Source organism: Antechinus flavipes, chromosome 2 (assembly GCF_016432865.1).
Source record: "Antechinus flavipes isolate AdamAnt ecotype Samford, QLD, Australia chromosome 2, AdamAnt_v2, whole genome shotgun sequence".
Taxonomy (NCBI): domain Eukaryota; kingdom Metazoa; phylum Chordata; class Mammalia; order Dasyuromorphia; family Dasyuridae; genus Antechinus; species Antechinus flavipes.
In genome coordinates this window covers 507,637,483-507,656,218 of record NC_067399.1, presented here as the reverse complement: position 1 = coordinate 507,656,218, position 18,736 = coordinate 507,637,483, and the positions used below count along the sequence as shown (strand labels likewise).

At 37.1% G+C, this 18,736-nt stretch overlaps 1 protein-coding gene across 2 annotated transcripts in view; it reads right to left on the bottom strand.

The window, feature by feature from the left end:
• The window catches only part of COL5A1 (collagen type V alpha 1 chain), a 292,321-nt gene that overhangs the window by 58,564 nt on the left and 215,021 nt on the right, over positions 1 to 18,736 (bottom strand). For both annotated transcript variants that reach the window (XM_051980301.1, XM_051980302.1), the window contains exons 30-37: positions 17,013 to 17,120; positions 15,405 to 15,458; positions 12,533 to 12,586; positions 5,471 to 5,515; positions 5,249 to 5,302; positions 4,005 to 4,049; positions 1,744 to 1,797; positions 1,092 to 1,145 (exon numbers count right to left, since the gene is read on the bottom strand). In XM_051980301.1, the coding sequence (XP_051836261.1) occupies positions 1,092 to 1,145; positions 1,744 to 1,797; positions 4,005 to 4,049; positions 5,249 to 5,302; positions 5,471 to 5,515; positions 12,533 to 12,586; positions 15,405 to 15,458; positions 17,013 to 17,120 (468 nt within the window). The remainder of the gene's footprint in view (positions 1 to 1,091; positions 1,146 to 1,743; positions 1,798 to 4,004; positions 4,050 to 5,248; positions 5,303 to 5,470; positions 5,516 to 12,532; positions 12,587 to 15,404; positions 15,459 to 17,012; positions 17,121 to 18,736) is intronic.

Here is an 18,736-nt window from a genome sequence, read left to right as displayed (position 1 = left end):
ACGAAGTTCAAAGGGATTCTTTTTCCATGAACTTATGCATTATAAAAAATATCTCACTGTGTAAGCTAAAAAAAAGTGAGAACTCTTTAGCTTTCTTCTAATTTATGCATAATAGTGTACATTCCAATGTAAACATACAATATACTCTGTACAGACTAGAAACACATTAATATACTTGGGTTTGGATAAATGAAATTGCATGACATTTATTTGTGATTTTCTACAAATATCTATATGGACTGCTTGACTAGTAATTAAAACTCTAAGGCTGGTTTAGAAGCAAAGGCAGAAAGAATTGTCCTTAGCACATCTTATCTATCTTCTAGTTGTCCTGGTTATCTCCTCCTGGCTAAGTAACTCTTTTTGTCTCCTTCAATGCTTAAAAAAAGATTGTTTGTGATATCAGTATAAGTACTTACTCTACCAACAGATAGCACTGGTACTCCATCCTGTAGCTGACTGTGTCATTATAGATACCACCCCCCTGACCCTGGCCCAGAAAGGTCATAGTGTAGCCAATATTCTGATAATGTTTTGATGTTTCTCCAAATTTGGTTAATCTAACTCTGAACATCAGTCTCTTCTCAGGGTTAGTCACAAAACCTTTCTAGATTTCTTCATGCCAGAGCCTTAGCCCACAATGAACCATCAGAGCAGGTTTAGTGGATAATAATTTTTTTTAAAGAAAATTAAAGTTGATGTGACATATTTAACATGTATAGGACTGTTTGCCATCTCGGGGAGGGAGTGGAGAGAAGGAGGAGAAAAGTCAGAACAGAAGTGAATACAAGGGATAATGTTGTAAAAAAATTACCCAGACATGGGTTCTGCCAATAAAAACTTATAATTATGAAAAAAAGAAAATTAAAGCTGAGTATGTGATATTCAAATGAATTCATCATTAGCCTATTGGATCCAGCCACAAATGTGACTTTATTCTCATAGACTTCTTGACACAGTTGAAGACACACAAGTCTAGAAATATGAATTAATGGAGGAGAGTCTCCTCATGTACACAGAAGAGTTTAGAAAAAACAGTTAGCATGGCATAGGTCAGATTTAATTATTCACTCATATTTCCAGATACTCACAGTTTCACCTCTCTGTCCAGGGTGCCCAGGAAGTCCATCCTTCCCTGGAGGACCCTAAAGAAAAATAGAAGGAGAAAGTTTCACTCAGGTTCTACTAAGCAAGCACACTATTAGAGAAATCAAGACTTGATTGTGAAAAACATTGGGTTTTTATTTTTATATTTTACATTTCAATAGTTTTTTTCCCCCTGTGAGCATTTCAAAGTAAAACATTGTAGAAAATTTCGTTGTTAAACATTTTCTTGGGACATGTATTGTTGACAGGAGGAGAAAGAGACTCATATTTCTGTAAAGGACCTTTATCTTGCCTTTTCTTAGGAATACTGGGCAAATCAACTGAGAAATCAACAGATGGCAAGACATTGATGTAACTCATTAGGCTTGCTTTTGAGGAATTCACATAATGCCTTGTCCATAGAAAGTGCTAAATGAATGTGTGTAGGATTAGATTGGGCCCCTCCCAATACTTGTCCACAAAAACCTTCTCAGTGATGGCACTAATGTGAATTTAGGCCTTGTAAAAACAACACACATTTCCATAGCACTTTAAAGTTGGCAACAACTCTATGAGGTAGCTAAAACAAGTGTTAGTCTCCCTATTTAGCAAATGAAGAAAGTAAATACTTATAGAGACTGAGAAGAGGTTACTTACAGGAGGACCCTTTGGTCCAGGAAATCCTGTGGGCCCTTGAGGTCCATTCGGTCCCTGGAGACAGAAAGTAATTTAAAAGCTGAATCTTTCAATTCTGATGGACGTGACCCTCTTCAACAATGAGATGAACCAAATCAGTTCCATTTATTCAATGAATAGAACCAGCTACACCCAGGAAAGAACTCTGAGAAATGAGTGTGAACCACTACATAGCATTTCCAATCCCTCTATTTTTGTCCGCCTGCATTTTTGATTTCCTTCACAAGTTAATTGTACATTATTTCAAAGTCTGATTCTTCTTGTGCAGCAAAATAATTACATGGATATGTATACATATATTGTATTTAACATATACTTTAACATATTTAACATGTATTGATCTACCTGCCCTCTGGAAGAGGAGGCGGAGTAAAGGAGGGGAAAAATCAGAACAAAAGGTTTTGCAAGGGTCAATGCTGAAAAATTACCCATGAATATATCTTGTAAATAAAAAGCTGAATCTTAAAGAAGCATTCTTTGCCATTTTTTCTTCTAGAATAGCAGTTGCTAGAGGAACAGAGATTAGTCTTATTCACCTTTAAGCCCACTGGGCATACAGAATTCCCCCCTCAGGTATCATTTAGCACCTTTCCAATGAGTTTATAGTATAACGTTGTATATTATAACTATTTGTATATATGGCTGGTTATCTTCTTACTAGACTATGAACTCTAAGAGATCAAGGGCCATGTTTTATCTTAACTTGCCTTTTCTATCTGTTCCTAACTACTCCAAGTGGAAGGTATAATAGATATGATGGTAAAGGAGAAAGAGCAATGGCTCTGTGACCAGAGGATCTCTTCAAATCCATTAACTACCTGGATAATACCAGGTAAATCACTTAAATCTCTGGGCCTCAGTTTTCTCATTTGTCAAAGGAAAGAGTTCTACTAGATAGATTATCTATGTAGGTTCCTTCCAACTCTAAAACTATGATCATATGATCCTATTGTGTGCTGAGCAAGATTTGATAAATGATTTAAATATCCCCGGAATCAGTGAGAAGAAACATGCACTGGTATTTGGTATGTATATTTGTCAGAGATAGTAGTAGCTAGAGACAGTGTTCTTTGAAAACTGTTACTATCCTGGATTACAGAAGGCCTGCCAATCACCCTTGATAGCTGCTGCTTCCATCAAGATTTCCCTATGTTTCTCCCAAACTGAAAGGGATTGTTTGCTTATGAGAGCATCTTGTCTGACTTCTCTCTCTCTGGTATTTCCCTTTCTCTCTCTTATTATTATTTGTATATTTGTTATTTGTTTAATTATTCTTCGCTCTATTGGACTATAGATTCTTTGAGAGAGGGTCTGTATTCCATCAGTCTTTGTGCTCACATGTGTATGTGTGTACATAAAATCTCATTGATCCTCACAAAAACAGTATAAATTAGATGATATTATTACCCTCTTTTTACAGATAGGGAAACTGAGGTTGAGAGAGATTAAGGCCTTGGCCAGGGACACTCAACTAACAAATATCTCAAGGAGGATTTGAATTAAGATCTTCCTGATTCTAATTCTAGTGTTCTATTTATTATGCCCCAAGCTGAAAGGTTGAGACATATCAAAGTGTTTGATAAATTCAGCAGAGTAGGTAAAGCACAGGATTTAGAGTAAGGAAGATCTGATTTCAAATCTGGCCTCAGAAACTTATTACTTGTGTGATTCTAGGCATGTTGCTTAACCCCATTTGCCTCAATTTCCTTATCTGTAAAATGAGCTGGAGAAGGAAATAATGAACCACTCCAGTATCTTTGCCAAGAAAAGCCCAAATGGTAACATGATGCAAGAATGAACAAAAAATTTAACTGAAAATAATCATTGAAAGAAGGACCTTTGGTCTTTTCCTTCTCCGATTACAGGAATATACACTAAACCTTGGGTTTATCTCAAGATGGATGTGATCTAAATCTCATTGCCTCAAGCACTTTTCAAATACCCTGATTGTGACCAAGAGCATGTTGCTTTATTTCCTATTGGTCATGATTTTTAGCTTAGAATTTTTTTTTCCCTGAAGTTACCTCTACCCATGGTTAACTTTCTTTCTTGTAAATATCAATAATAGAACATATTCCTTTAGGAAATCTTAGGATATTTTCATCTCTCCTGGGTGGTGAAAGGATCACTGTCAATAGATTTTCTTGATACTAGAGAAAGAAGTATATTTGGGGAAAAGATATGTATTACAATCACAACCACAAGTGTTGAAAACATCTTACCCGTTCTCCAGGAGGACCAGATGGGCCATCACCACCAGAATTGCCCTTCAGAGGGAAAAAGTAGGAAAAATAGTACTTTTTGTTAATTTTTAAGGATACTATTTCATGACATTATAAAAGTATAAAAATCTAAAAAGACAGACAGATGTCATAAAGGTATAGATGCTCCACTTTCCTAGAATTTTTTTCTGATTTTCTCATAAAGGACTCACCAATGGCCCACAAAGGCTTTCTATTATCCCCCACAACTGCTGAATACAAATATATGACTGAAATAACAGCAACAGGGCTGGGGCACTCGAAGAGGATAACTGAAGCCTGCTGGGAGAGAAATGCTGAGCTCCAGTCAAAGAATTTATCAAAAATTCATGTCAAGACAAAGCACAGCTGTTTATTTTAATGCCTACTTCAACATGGTAACAATGTATTTTCCCATAAAGGCTTTACTATAATTATTCCAAAATGGTAGCTTGGATGGACTCAGTTTATGGGGTGGATAATGATACAAAAGAATTGTTTATATATCATTACTATCCTACTACATTCTGGCTAGCGAGGAAGAAAAAGAAAAAGAAAACCCCAATCAGAAACTATTTCCTCTACAAAGCTAACTTATTTTAGAGTATCAATATCAAAAGAACACGAACCATACAGTTGGCTGAAGTGTATATTTTTTAAAAGAAAGAAAGGATTACTTATTTAATTAGCTGGCTCTAAAACCATTTGTCAGGAGGGAAGAGTTGTATGTTACTGGCTCAGATGCTTACTGATGACAAAAGATCATTTTTTGTGTGTGTTTCTAACAATTTCCCTCCAAAGATCAGTAAGGCCTTTTCAAATAAATAATGAATCTTCACCATGAGGAATGGGTAATCTCAGCTGTGTTTAGAGATATATCAAATGGCTGGATCTAGCATTCTGGAATTAAACAACTGGAGGGCTACCAAATCATCCGATATATTTTGGGCCAACATTTTCCTTGTTCAGATTTGGAACCCACATGCAGTTAAATGTTACACTTAGTTGTGTGATTACTTTGATTTAACTTGTCAAAAGGTCATTAAGAAAGGGAAAGGGAGATTTCTTCAAAACCTAAGATTCTTTCTTTTTCATTTTTCCCAGGAGGAGATTAAAAAAAAAAAAGATTGCCCTCATCTTCTGGATGTTTTTGGTAGCATCCCAATCTCAGTTCAATGCATGGTATTACTTAACAGGGATCTGGGATGAAGAACCTGAAGATATACCTTAGGTCCAGGCTTGCCAGTGATCCCTCTTGGACCTCTTTCACCACGTGGGCCCTGCAAACATAGCATAGTAAAGTAAATGTTAAGTAACTTAGATACAGACATTTTTCCATTCCCACCTATTAGCCCTACTTCTATTCCCAAACATTCTGGCATTTGCCTTCTCTGCTATATTTAAAGCGAACCTGAAACAGAAGCCCCCAAAGACAAAATAATAGTTACCGTTGGACCTCGTTGCCCTCTTGGTCCTGGTTTTCCAGGTGTTCCCTAGGATCAAATGACAATGGTGGTGAGTCACTTAAAGTGTATTAGCTCTTATTGTCATCTATGACTGTCATTATTATGGTCTGATTACTTTCAATTGAATTTAACAAAAACTTATGAAGTGCCACAGCCTTTCAACCAGAAGCATAATGCAGAGAGCAGAGGAGCTGGAGTCAGGAAGACTTGAATTCAAACCATACCATCCTTAGGAGATTGCATCAATCTTGTGCTATCAAGGTGATTAAATGGCCAGTATTCTTTTGGAACTAACTAGGTGGGAAACCTGAACTCTGAGTATTTCTTAGACTGAGAGCACCATTTCTTCTCGCTTGTTTTTCAAGAGAAACGTAAACAAGGCAAGTTAGGTTACCATAGGTATAACTCACAAAGCTTCATACAGTTGCACTGGGCCTTTTGAGATACATTTTTCTTACTGTGATTTGAATGAGGTTTAAGCCTACACACACACATGCACACACACACACACACACACAGAGCAATGGAAAAATCATTATTGTAAGAAAAAATGAAAAGAAGCAACTCTTTTCATACATAATTTACTTGAGCTGCAGTTAAGCATATTAGCCATTAAAATTTCAACAGATTCTCTCGACAAGCAAACTTGCAATTTGGAACATAAATCATATATGAAAGTTATTTTTCTTCTCTTCTAATGGAATTTGGACTTCTCTTCACATTCTCCAAAATGTGGAGCATAATGTGCTGCATTTGTTTCCCAGCAAAATCATAAGAATTGCAAAAAATAGTTTACCTAGTGCCTTCTGGCCTAATGGATCATGTTGTCATATAGCAAGAAATGGTAGAGCTGGGATTGAATTGTGATCCCTTGACCTCCTTTCCCCCTCCCCTCTCTAGTCTGGTTCCCTTTCTACTGCACCATTAAGATCATTTCTTGTAAATGTAGGCTCTAGGGACTGCAAAGTAAAGCCATTACATTACTTGAGTGGGGATTTTTTTTTTTTTAAGAAAAATCTCATGTACCTTCATTGTTTCTCAATTTATCTTATTACACTTCTGGTTTCTGATGCTAAAACCCCAAAAGGACTAGACTTTGTTAAAGATGATTCATGAAAAATACTTACTGTCATTTAATCATCAATCACTCATTTGCTTTGAAACAAAACCTGCATTTTAGTGGTCCACATTTTGAAAGGAATTTAATAAAAGCATTTATAATGATGAGTTAATTATGTTGCTTTTTAACAATGCACTCTGCCTTCATTGCTTTAATTACATGGCAATATCCTTTGGCAACAGAGAACTGTTTGCCCAAGAAAATTAATGAAACATCTGCTTTTTTCAAATTACAAACTTTACACCAAAGTAAATATCCATGACTGAACTGAGTTTGTTATTGGCATTTATAAATGGCAATGCATCGGTCATGTTTGCATGACTGAAAGCAACTCTGGTAAAAAGGACCCAATTCTCTTAAAAAATGAGTGTGGGGATTCAGGGGAACTGTGCCTACATAGTAAGTCATCTCTGTTTCTGTATTCCTAGCATCTAGCCCAGAGTCTTGCACATGGCAGGTATTTTATAAAATTTACTGGATTGAGTTGAATTGAAAATGACAAGGCTTGGGTTTTTAACATTGTGGTAAATGCCGAATTATCATCTGAAGCCAGTCAGACCCCAATGCACATAGACTTCATGACTGAATCCAACAAAAAAAACAAACTACAATTCTAATCCAAGCTTCCCAAATGACATATTCAAGGACTTTATTTTCCTTTTTTTAAAACAACTCAGGTGACAAGCAACTCATGGTCCAGATAATCGAGCCATTGTACAGAAAGCCCTTCAATATATAACTCTAGACATAAACAAATTGCTTGCTAGACTCCTCCTTGAAGGACGCATGACCTCTGAAGTGGCTTAGGTCCAGCCCTTACTTCAGATGCTCCTTTCCAGCATCCTTTGCTTTGTGACCCTGGTCACTTCTGGGAGGCAATGTGGAAAGAATATTTCACTTCAAGTCTGAAGGTTGCCAATAAATAGCCATGTGACTTTGGACATGCTCCAACTTTTTTTTAACTCAGTTTCCTTATTTTTAAAATAAGAACTCTTACCTTTCCACTTATTATCTCATAAGGTCATTGTGGAGAAATTGTAGGGTAGGGGCAATGGACAGAAAGTCATGAGAGAATTCAAAGCCTCTCTTTGTCATTTACCACCTGGGTGATTTTTGGCAAATCACTTAATTTTTCTGGACCTCCTTCCCTTTGTAAACTGAATGGGTTGCAGTAAATGGTCGTGAAGATCCTTTCTAGCTCTAAACCTGTGATCCCATCTAATCATTTTATAAATGGCAAAGCATTAGATAAGATAGTTGATGTTGTTATTAGTATTCTACTTAGTTGATAATCAAACACATCAGGAAAGTTATCATATCCCATGGTAAGTTTAGAAAGATTTGCTCTGCACAAGACAGAGCAGTGATCTCCAATTCTCTTTCATTACAGATGAGCTTGCTCTCAGGTCCCAGGGAGGCCACTAAGGTGAGTTTATCATTTTGCTGATGCCTGTTTTTTCTACAAATGACCATGGCCAATTTTTTGCAAGGTTGAAAAATCTATTCATGGATCAAAAAATAGAGTTAAGATGTTTTACTAATAATAAATGAACAAAAGAAAAAATAAAAATTACTGGGTTAAAATTAAGAGAAAAATTGCATTGCTCTGAATATCACACATGAAGAAGGATGGCAGTTATCAGTGATCCCACTCTTTTTAGTTTACTAAAACTAGATGCCAAAGTAGAAAAAAATTCCAAGAAAACGTTTGAAGAAGTCTGATTCATGGTCACTGCATTAAAGTTTCCCAATACTAAAATCCACCACATCCTCATAACCTGGGAGCCTGCTTTTAAAAGTCCTTAAAGTCCTAGACAAGAAGATATGGAAAAGAAAGAAGAGAGGCCTGGGCATTTGCAAATGACAACTGAACCAACACCATAACTTTAAAACTAAGCTGTACTCCAGAGTACTGTGGAAAACAAACTCAATTAAGGTGTCCTAAATATTTACATATTCTTCCTCCATTCCAGGAACTTTTCAGAGAGAGAAGGGGAGTGAAGAAAGGGGATGGGAATGAGGGTGTGGGAACCTCAAGTCAAACAATATTTAAACCATCTTTCCATAGCGGTAACTAAACAGAAGGTTTATGAGTCTGACAGATGCACTCACTTCTTGGAAACAGGAGGCTATGATTAATTCTGACAGGGGAAAGATAAAGATGGCTGGTCTCTCCATCTAACAACATATTAAACACTATTACCGTGTATTCAGAAGAAAAGTAATGGTCTCGTTTTCCCATGCTGAAGTTCATGTTTTGACTCATGCCAAAAACACAAAACGGCAGTGTATTTAATTTTCCTAATTTGGGCATCATTGTCAGGAAGCCCATGAGGATAATGTACACAGCAGAAATGTGGAGAGTAGAGTTAATTTGTGGTTTTCAGCACTTGGAGTAGTAGAGTATCTAACAAAATTTGACTTTTCTCTCCACCCTGCATTTTTCAAACGCTAAGAGGCCATTGCAGAAACCTTCAACTGTGTTCTATACTAACCCAGACCAAGAAGCCAAAACATGTGGCTCAGATTTTCTTTCTTTTTCAACTCTCTCACTCTGAAAATGGAATTGTTCCATACTCTCTCCTACTCAACACAGTATCCCTGTGAGCTCCCCCATCAATTCTCAGCTGGGCAGGATTAATGAGGTGTAAGCTCCTTGCTCTGGTTAAGGTCACCAAACTCCTGTTTCTCATCACCTTCTCCATTGTTTCCCATTGCTTCTGACCAGATTTTAATCATTTCCATTTGGGACTGCTGCAGGGTGTTTTGTAAAAGTGGCCAAAGACTTCTGACAAGTGACAAGTCTTTATTGGGTTCCATGAGTATATCTACAGTGACATGACTCAAACTTAATGACCTGATAACTGAGTCTAGGAATGAGACCAATGAAGAAGGTGAGAGCTAGCCAGAATCAGCAGCATCATTCTCTAGCATATGGCTTAGAGCCACAACTGCAAATGCCAGGGGAACATTCTGGTTGGTTCAGTAACTCTGTGTCTGTCAGATCAGGAACTTTTACAGTCTGTTAGCTCTTTTAGCTCACTGAGCCACTGGGCCAATGCACTGATTAATTAAACAGGTGTTTGGAGGGCCCGCCTTAAAACAGAGATGTGTTTGAGACATCTGAGAATCTGCATCAAGGAATATGGTCAACACTCAATGCTCTAAAAAGTCAAGATCCAAGCTTTTTAATGAGGTTTTAAATGTTAAAGATCTTTGGAATCATTGACTAACTTTCACAAAAAGAAATTGCTTTGCACTGGTTGATAACATTTTAAAGGTGCCATTGGTGATGACAGGCTAGTTAGACAGGCAAAATAAGGGATTGATAGATGAGATGATCTGAGTATTCTATTGGAATCCATGAAGTATTTTAATAAAAATAGGCTGTATCTAAAAGTTGTGGGTTCCCCTTTATTGGAGGGCAGCAACCTCCAATATCAAATATGTTATAGTGGGAATTCCTTTCATATATGGTTTGGATTGGATTGGATTGTGTTTAAGGGCCCTTCCAATTCTAAGTAAGGTCTTCATTATTTAGAGAGATCATCTATGAAATATTTTGGAAATGGGAATTGACAGGAAACACAGGAGGAGAAGGAGAGAATACCCATTCTACAGACTATGCTGGTGGAAGAAATAAACATTGATTAGAATCACTGAATATACAAAGGTGTTCCTGGTTTAAAAAAATCATGAACTGAACACATTCTACCGAATAATAAATGTAGATACTGCTAATATACAAGATTGACAAATTTTAGACTGATAGAACTTTGGAGAAAGATTGGTCTGTCTCCTTTCTTTTATAGCTAAGAATACTGCAAGTCCAGAAAAACAGTGTAACTTGAATAACTAGATTTATGCTCTTTCTACTATAGCAATATGGTTACATTTTTTAGATGTAACATTGGGAATCAGACACTTCAATGAACTAAGCTGCTAAAGGGAAATCTTTGATTAGTAGGACACCAAGTTTCCTCTCAGAAAGAAAGAGGAAATTATTTAGTTGCAAAGTAAAGAATTTGGAAAAATCCAAATGACTGTTATAGAATAACAAAATCCCAGAGATGGAAAGCATCTCTCAAAAACTATCTAGGCCAATCTATGTCTTAGTAGAATTCTCTCTGCCATAGCTTCAAAGAATAATCATGTAGCTTCTACTCAAAGGCATCCAGTGAAAGGGAAATCATTTTCTCTTAGGTCAGCCCATTCTATCTCAGAATAGGTCTCACTAAGCATGACCCACAAATGTTATATATTGCTTATTGCATCTGAAAAACATGCTACTGACCCAGTGGCATCAGGGGACCTCTATGAATTGCATCTTTGCTAGTGGAGAAGAGTTGTACAGTGAAATCCATACAACCAGCAATACATTTTCATGAGATAATTGATTATGGGTAAGGATTCAGTTTGAAGTCACAGAATGGAGCAAAATCAATTGTTCCATATGAGGGTCAGCCCTTAATCGCTGACTTCATTAGGATTAAGACATAAACTCTAGAGAGAAGTCTGTGGAAAATGAAAAGAAACAAGATATTATCACTTCGAGGAATGACTTGTCACTGGCTTATTTTGTTGGCAGCATGATATCACATCCAAATCGCTGTGACTGATATGATCACAAATTATCAGAAATCAAACTACACCTATAACAATGTCATGTAAAGGCCACGGAAATGGAGGGCAAATGATATTTAGTATTTGGCACTCTTTGTACCTTCTTCATACTTCTGATGAGTCAGCTGGCTTTGGAAGTTCTCTGGCGCATACTTTATGTTTATACTGTCAAGTTTTAGCCAGAACAGACATCATTTTTCCATTTTATGAAATCTGGCAGGACATGTTTGTTTACATGGTATTTGGCTTGTGTCTAATCTATCTCCCTATTCTCAAAAGAGCGTATCGGCTCTTTCTTTGAAGATGATAACATTAACATGGAGCAACAAATTTCAAGAGAACTCAAAGTATAACTGTCTCTGCTGGGGCAAGCATTGAGGAACTGGCAAAAATTGGTTTGAGTTTATTTTGAATGCTTGGTCTTACAATGGCACATGGGACAAATATCTTTCAGAACATCTGTGTTCACAAAATGTCAGCTTTAGATAACCCTTGAATGAAATTAACAATTCGTTCTTTATCTCTTTTTCCATCCCTTTTAATGGCCTGGGTTAACAGGTGCATTCTAAGACCCCTGCAAGGCCCTTCCTTTGTTCCTGATTGGCAAAGTATGAATCACTACCACATGATTTCATTAATGAGTGCCCAGAGCAACCCCTTGCTGGGAAGACCTGCTCCCTATTTGGGAAGAGGGAAGGAGGACATTAATTTTACCCAGTATGTTGCTCTGAGAATGCCTTTGGTCCTGACAATAACAAAGAAGCATCAGATTCTGCAACCACATTTCCCCACCTCAACTCACCCAAGTGGATTTTGTCACAATGGGGTCTTTTAAGCAGTAGCAAAGAAATGAAATGTAATATTCTTGAGTTTGGACCAGGGTAGTGGAGGAAAAACCTGATATAGTCATTTCTTTCTTTAAACTATCCAGCTGATCATTTTCAGTGGCCTGGAGAAAGGGGTCAGTGGGCTGCTGAAACAGACCTACGAAGGTCTTACTGTCAGGAGCAGCCTTCATAGAAGCAGAAATTGGTGAGGAATTCAGATCTGTCCTGTTTGGGCCCACTTCTAACACACCCATTGTGCCATTTGTCAAAACTGTCATCAGCACTCACAGCTAAAAAAGGCTTCTTCCTGAAGGTTAGCAACTGCAAAAAGCATTTCTAAGTGGGAAAGCAGGTGAGAAATCAACAAACACTTTTTTTAAACCACTAAATCCCCAAACAAACACATACACTCTGGTAACAAAAGGGAAAAGCAAAAAAATAGCATAGGTAAATTACTAAATCATTCTTACTTACCCTTCCACCCTTCTCTCCATTTGCTCCAGGGAAGCCAGGAAAACCAATCGAACCCTGCAATAAAGGGGGTAAAGTTACATGAAATCAGCTGGGACTAATTGATACTGAAAGATTTTAGAGAAATATCTGGTGTTGTTGTTAGCATCTATTAACCCTAACTTACTTAAATAGAACACATTGCAACTATTTACACCTCACTCCCTCAACACAGATTTCAAAATCACAGAATTTTAGAGTGCAAGAAATCTGGGAGATCATTTGATCTAACACTTACAGAGTTGACAATATCCTCTTCTTGAAATCCCCAATAAAAGTTTTTCCAGCTTGTGTTTAGAGACCCCCCGAGAATGAGTCATCTATTACAACTCAAGGCAGTCCAGTTCTCTTCTGGCTTACTCTAATTATTAGGAAGTTTCTCTTTCTATGAAATTGCAGTTTGGTTCTAATTACCATCCTTTGCAGAATAAGGCTGCTACTTTTTTTTTTTTTCATGACAACCCTTCGAATACTTGACAAAAAACTACCATATAATTCCTTTAATGCTTCTTTTCTCCAGGGCAAAAATTCTTAGTTCCTACAACTTATCTATATCTGCTATGATCTTGAGACTTAAGAGTACCAGAATGCCCTCTTCTAGACATTTCTTGCTTCCAGTGATATGCAGAACTAAATACAATATAATAATTATTATCTTGTGACAATAGAACCATCACCTCTCTTGTCACAGATACTGTATCTTTTTCTTAATGTAGTTTAAGTTTCTATTAGGGCTTTTTGGCCACATATCTCATAATTGTCCCATATTTATCTCACATTTATGAGATATCAATATATCTATATATCAATATATATTACATATATATATATGATATATCGTATATATGAATAGATATCATTATCTATCTTATATTTATCCCTAGAAACTTCAAGTTTTTTTTTAGAGATGGTTTTCATCTAATAGTAATGGAAGACAAGGGACTCAGCAAACATTTATTGAGCAGCTATTACTAATTCAGCATATTTCTAAATTAGACATTATAGACAGCACAGAGGTAGGACAGCCTTCAGGCAGCTTATAATTCTATATATAATGTTGTCATAGCAAAGAATTAGCTGGATCTCAAACATTTCTGTGAGATTAAAAACAAGTGAGATAAACAATACCCAGTTACCTGATGCTACTTCACCTATCATGCCTATTCAGACAAGCATGTGGATACACAGAGAAATTTGTAGAATCATGCCCTAAGCAGTAGCAATGCTATTATCTAGAACTGAGAATTTTGAATCTGGTTATAAATGAAAGTGTTCTTTTGGCCTTTTGACATCTAAAATAAATTTATTTTAAGTACAAAGTTACTGATGTACTTCTCATCCACTAATTTCAATAAATCTGTTCAACAAATATTCCCCATGAGCCTACAATATGAGAACACCACACTGAGTGCTAAATCCCTTTTACCACTATATATTATGTTCCGTGTGTCTATATAAGCCCTAGATAATATCTTTAGCAAGAAAGGTATCCAATTCATCAAGTATCTTCCTGTTCTCTAAGTGAATTGCTTATTTATACAACATTCCTGCTTAAATTACAGCCATCCACACATGGTAATGTGCTTAGTTTCCTGGCACTTCCTTGAATTCAACAAAACTTGAATTTTCGACCAAGGAGTTAAGTTCAGTTGAATCTCTCATGAACTAAGACAGCTAATTCAAAGGTGAAATCCTTTACAATTCTAAAGCCTACGCTAGCTATACTCTGCATCTGTACACACACACACACACACACACACACACACACACACACACACACTTACATCCTGTTCTTTTTCTTTCTCCCAGCTTCTTCTGTCACTCCCTTCTCCTCCTATTCTATCCCTGACCAACAATTTGGCCATATACATGCTAGTGGCTAAAGAGATAATTGCCCAGATGCCAACCTTTTTCTTATTTCATATATATATATACAGAGAATCTTGTAGTTTATAGCTGCAGTGGGAGTTGCAGGTTCTGCCACAGATAGATGTTTTCATAAATCACATAATGCTCCCCTCGACCTAATGCCTCCACTGCATATAAATGATGTGCTTACATATTGTAGATGTGACTATTAGTATTCCATAGAACCATTTTGAATCGATCTTTCCTTAACCAGGGTGACATTACTGAAGACTCCTGTCACAGCCCACTCTCCTTCCTTTGTTAGTATGACTGAGTATAGTCAAACTACGTTAGGCAGTCAGCTAAAGGTGTTCGGGAATAAGCATCATATGTAAATGCACTACAGAGATGAAACACTCTTTTGCCGTTAATTATGTCTCCAGTGTCAGGCAGCCAGTTATTTTTTAAGGAAGAACCATGAATAATAAAACATGGAGTTTGGATAAAATAATTTTTAAATGGTTCCCAAAGCCTCCAGGAACTGTTAGAACTAGGTTAGAACATGATTTAACGTGAGTAAAGTTCTTGTCTTTCATTTACACTTAGTTCCTGGCAAATGACCTTGAAATCTCCAAAGTGGAATCACTTCCTGATAGCAGATTAAGTATCCCAAGCTTTGAACATCTGCAACTGCTGATATCAACCAAATGATATTGTGGAAAGTAAGGCAAACATTCCAGCTTTGTATGTGCTGGGCGGGATACATTCACTTTCCGTTTTTAAGTTCAGTGACAGAACAGGCCTCTCTGTTTCCAACTCAGCTACAAACATGCAACAGTTAAAAAAAAAAGACATATTTTAAAAGCAAAACAATTCATAGCTAGTGGTAGAGAAGAGGCAATAGTGTGAAAGAAATGAGTGTAGAAGGCTGGAGACCAAAGGAGGGTCACGTGAGTAATATATTTAAGAGGAAGCATTCCTAAATTACCTTTGGACCTTGTCTGCCAGGATAGCCTGGTAAGCCTGGGACTCCAAGTTTTCCCTGGAATAGAAGTAGAAACACGAAGTATTGAGTTTTGGGAGCAAGCTTTATATTTATATTGAGGTACAAACAGAATATAAACACTTGTGTTTGGAAAATAATATAGGAGAAAAATATTATCTAAGGGCTTGGGGATGCAGAAGAGACATTCAAGCCAGTTTTCTTCAAAGGTAATATTTCTAAGCTTTGATAAGATGATGTTAGCTAGACAAAGGCAATGATTTATAAGCAGGAAAAACTAAAGCGACCTGATTTGCAGCCCTGTAGTGAAACTGTCTCAGCTGATAGTCAAGATGAAGATACATTTATCATGTACTATGGTCTCATGAGGAACAATTCCTAGCAATTATAAAAACTCATATTTTTCTACTGCTCTACATTCTCTCATTTGGTCCTATCAAGTCAAATTGCAATATGAATACTATGTGCTCAGCCCAATGCCTAGGCACTGTGGGGGACATAGAGGAAGAGAAGATATGGCTCTTGCTCTCAGGAGACATGTTAGTTAAGAGGTCAAGAATTATACATATGGAACAATGACAGACACTCTAGGGTCGAGGATGAGCTTGTGCTCTGGGAACGGAGGAAAAAAACGTGCCTGTCCAGGATAAAACTCAGTTAATTAATAAATCAACAAGTATTATTAAGAATCTGCTGTGGACCAGGTATCAAAATAGTCATTGCAATGCAAATTGAAAGAAAGAAACACTTCTTATTCTCAAGGAATTTGCATTTGGATAGGGAAGACAATAAGTACAAATATCAAGAGAATAAATACAAATTAATTAGATATATGATATCATGGGAGGGAGTGTGCTAGTAATTGAAGGAATCAGAAAAAAGTTTCATAGAAAAGATGATGCTTCAATTGAGTCTTGAAGGAAACCAGTCAAAGAGACAGGGACAAAGAAGGAGTACATTCCAGACACAGGCGAGAGCTGGGGCAAAGGCACAGAGATGGGAAATGTTATGCTGTTCAGTGTGTTTGGCTCCTGGTGTGCAGGAGGGGAAATAATATACCATAAGGTTAGAAAAATAGGTTGTAAAGCACTTGAAAAGCTAAATAAAGAAATTTATATTTTATCTTGGTGGTATTAAGGTGCCTCTGAAGTTGCATTAATAGGAAAGGAACAAAGCTGTACTTAAGTCACTTTGGTAGCAGCATGGAGAATGGCTTGTAGTCATAAGAGGCTTGAGGTAGGAAGGTTAATTATAAGGCCATTGCAATAATCCATGATGGGGGAGGAGAGGCATGAACAAAAATGCTCAGAGACATTAGGCTCAGAAATGAATCAATCAGTCCCCAAAAGTTCAGAATGTAATTGAAAGAGAGAATTGTGAATTGTGTGGGAAAGGAACTGGAATCAAGAAATTAGAGCTAGGTCTAAATGCTAGTTTGATCCATAGCAAATAATTCTGAGAAGGAGATGTAAGTAGAGAGGAAAGGAGGAAAGTGTCTGATTCAGCAGTATTCCCAAGTCTTACTGAGATCAAACTATGACAAAAGATAAAGACGTCACCCTCACCTTCATCATCCCCTCCCTTAAGATTTACCTTTTCTCCAGCAGGACCAAGGGGACCTGGGTCACCATTAGGACCACCACGTCCTTTTGGGCCTTCTGGGCCATCTTCTCCTCTAGGTCCAGGTGGCCCTATCTCACCCTATGAATAAAACATACAAGCAAAGAGATCAAAGCCGAGGATGACACAGAAAAAAACTTTTTTCTCAGCCCCTTTTCTTCTCCATAAAATATCCCATCTCCCTCTGCCCCCGGCTTGCTCAGTATCTGAATTAGGAGATGGGAACTACTGAAGCACCTCATGAAAACTAACACTTTGGCTTGCCTTCTGCCTCCTGCCTCGATGGAGCGGATGACAGGTTTTCATTGTTATAGGCAAAGTGGAGCTATTGTGTGGTAAATTATAGGCCTGCATTCAGTCAGCTATGTTGGACTCATTGCATGGAGGTTGAGTTGCTATTTTCCTCAAGCTGTGGGATCTTACACCTCAATTATCTCCTCTAAATCTAGTGTCTCTTGGCTAAAATAACTTGGGTTCACAATGGCTGTACTCAATTCACTCTTCCAGAAATACTTCAGAATCTCCCAAGTAACCTCTGGCAAGGGAGTATGGGAGGAACTACTTTCTTGCTCGGAAACTTCATAAGGTGTGAACAACCCAGCTTCATCCTTAGAAAATGGTTAGAAATGGTCTGACTGTTAATGGGGTCTCCTCTGAGACTTTTTTTTTTTATTAAGACAGCTGTAAAGCAGCTGAAAAAAATACAAACGACAACAACAAGGCATATGGCATGGGAAAAAAGCCCATGACTTACTTATTCACAATTTCTTGGATCCAATTACTTGGATACCCAAGTAAGCCTACTCTATTTTGACATTCATGCTCAAAAAAAAAAGAAAAAGAGAAAAAGAAAAAGCCAAAGCCAAATAAGGAACTTTATTAATGGTAAATAAGGGCTGGCTGTTTCCTTTGAGTATGTACTTTTTACAATCTCTTTCAGATCCAGGGTCCTTTCAACCTGGGATCAGAACAGATGCACTTAATCTCACAATGGAACATCATATCGGATTTTTTCATGTCAAGCTGATATGTACAGAGGTAGCTGCAAGGGATTAAAAGGATGAGAACCAGTATAGATTTCAGAGTCCTAGGGCTCTAGGAAAGTTCTAGAATTACTATGCTTTTCCAGTTTCTGTATCAAGAATGTAATTATTTAATATGAAGTATAGAATCCTTTATTTATCTGGGACCCATTTAACAAAATATAATATATATGTACATATCATTAACATATAATAATATACAATGCATTATAGTTTATATCTTATAAATATTATATATTATACAATGTATTATACATAATATACAATATATAAAAATATATCTATCTATTGTGTTTATTACCGGTCAGATTGAGATAAAACAGATTAAAAAGCTACTTCCTCATTGAAGTATTTTTTGAAAACATCTCCAATATATTTCCATACAAGTGTGATTTACAGCTTCTGTGACTGCCTGCAATCCTTCATTCCTTCCTTCCTTCCTCCCTCCCTCCCTTCCTCCCTTCTTCCTTCCTTCCTTTTTTCTTTCTCTCTATCTCTTTCTCTCTCTCCTCTCTCTTTCTTTCTCTCCTCTTTCTCTTTTCCTTCCTTCCTTCCTTCCTTCCTTCCTTCCTTCCTTCCTTCCTTCCTTCCTTCCTTCCTTCCTTCCTTCCTTCCTTCCTTCCTTCCTTCCCTCCCAGTGGCCTATTCACTCTG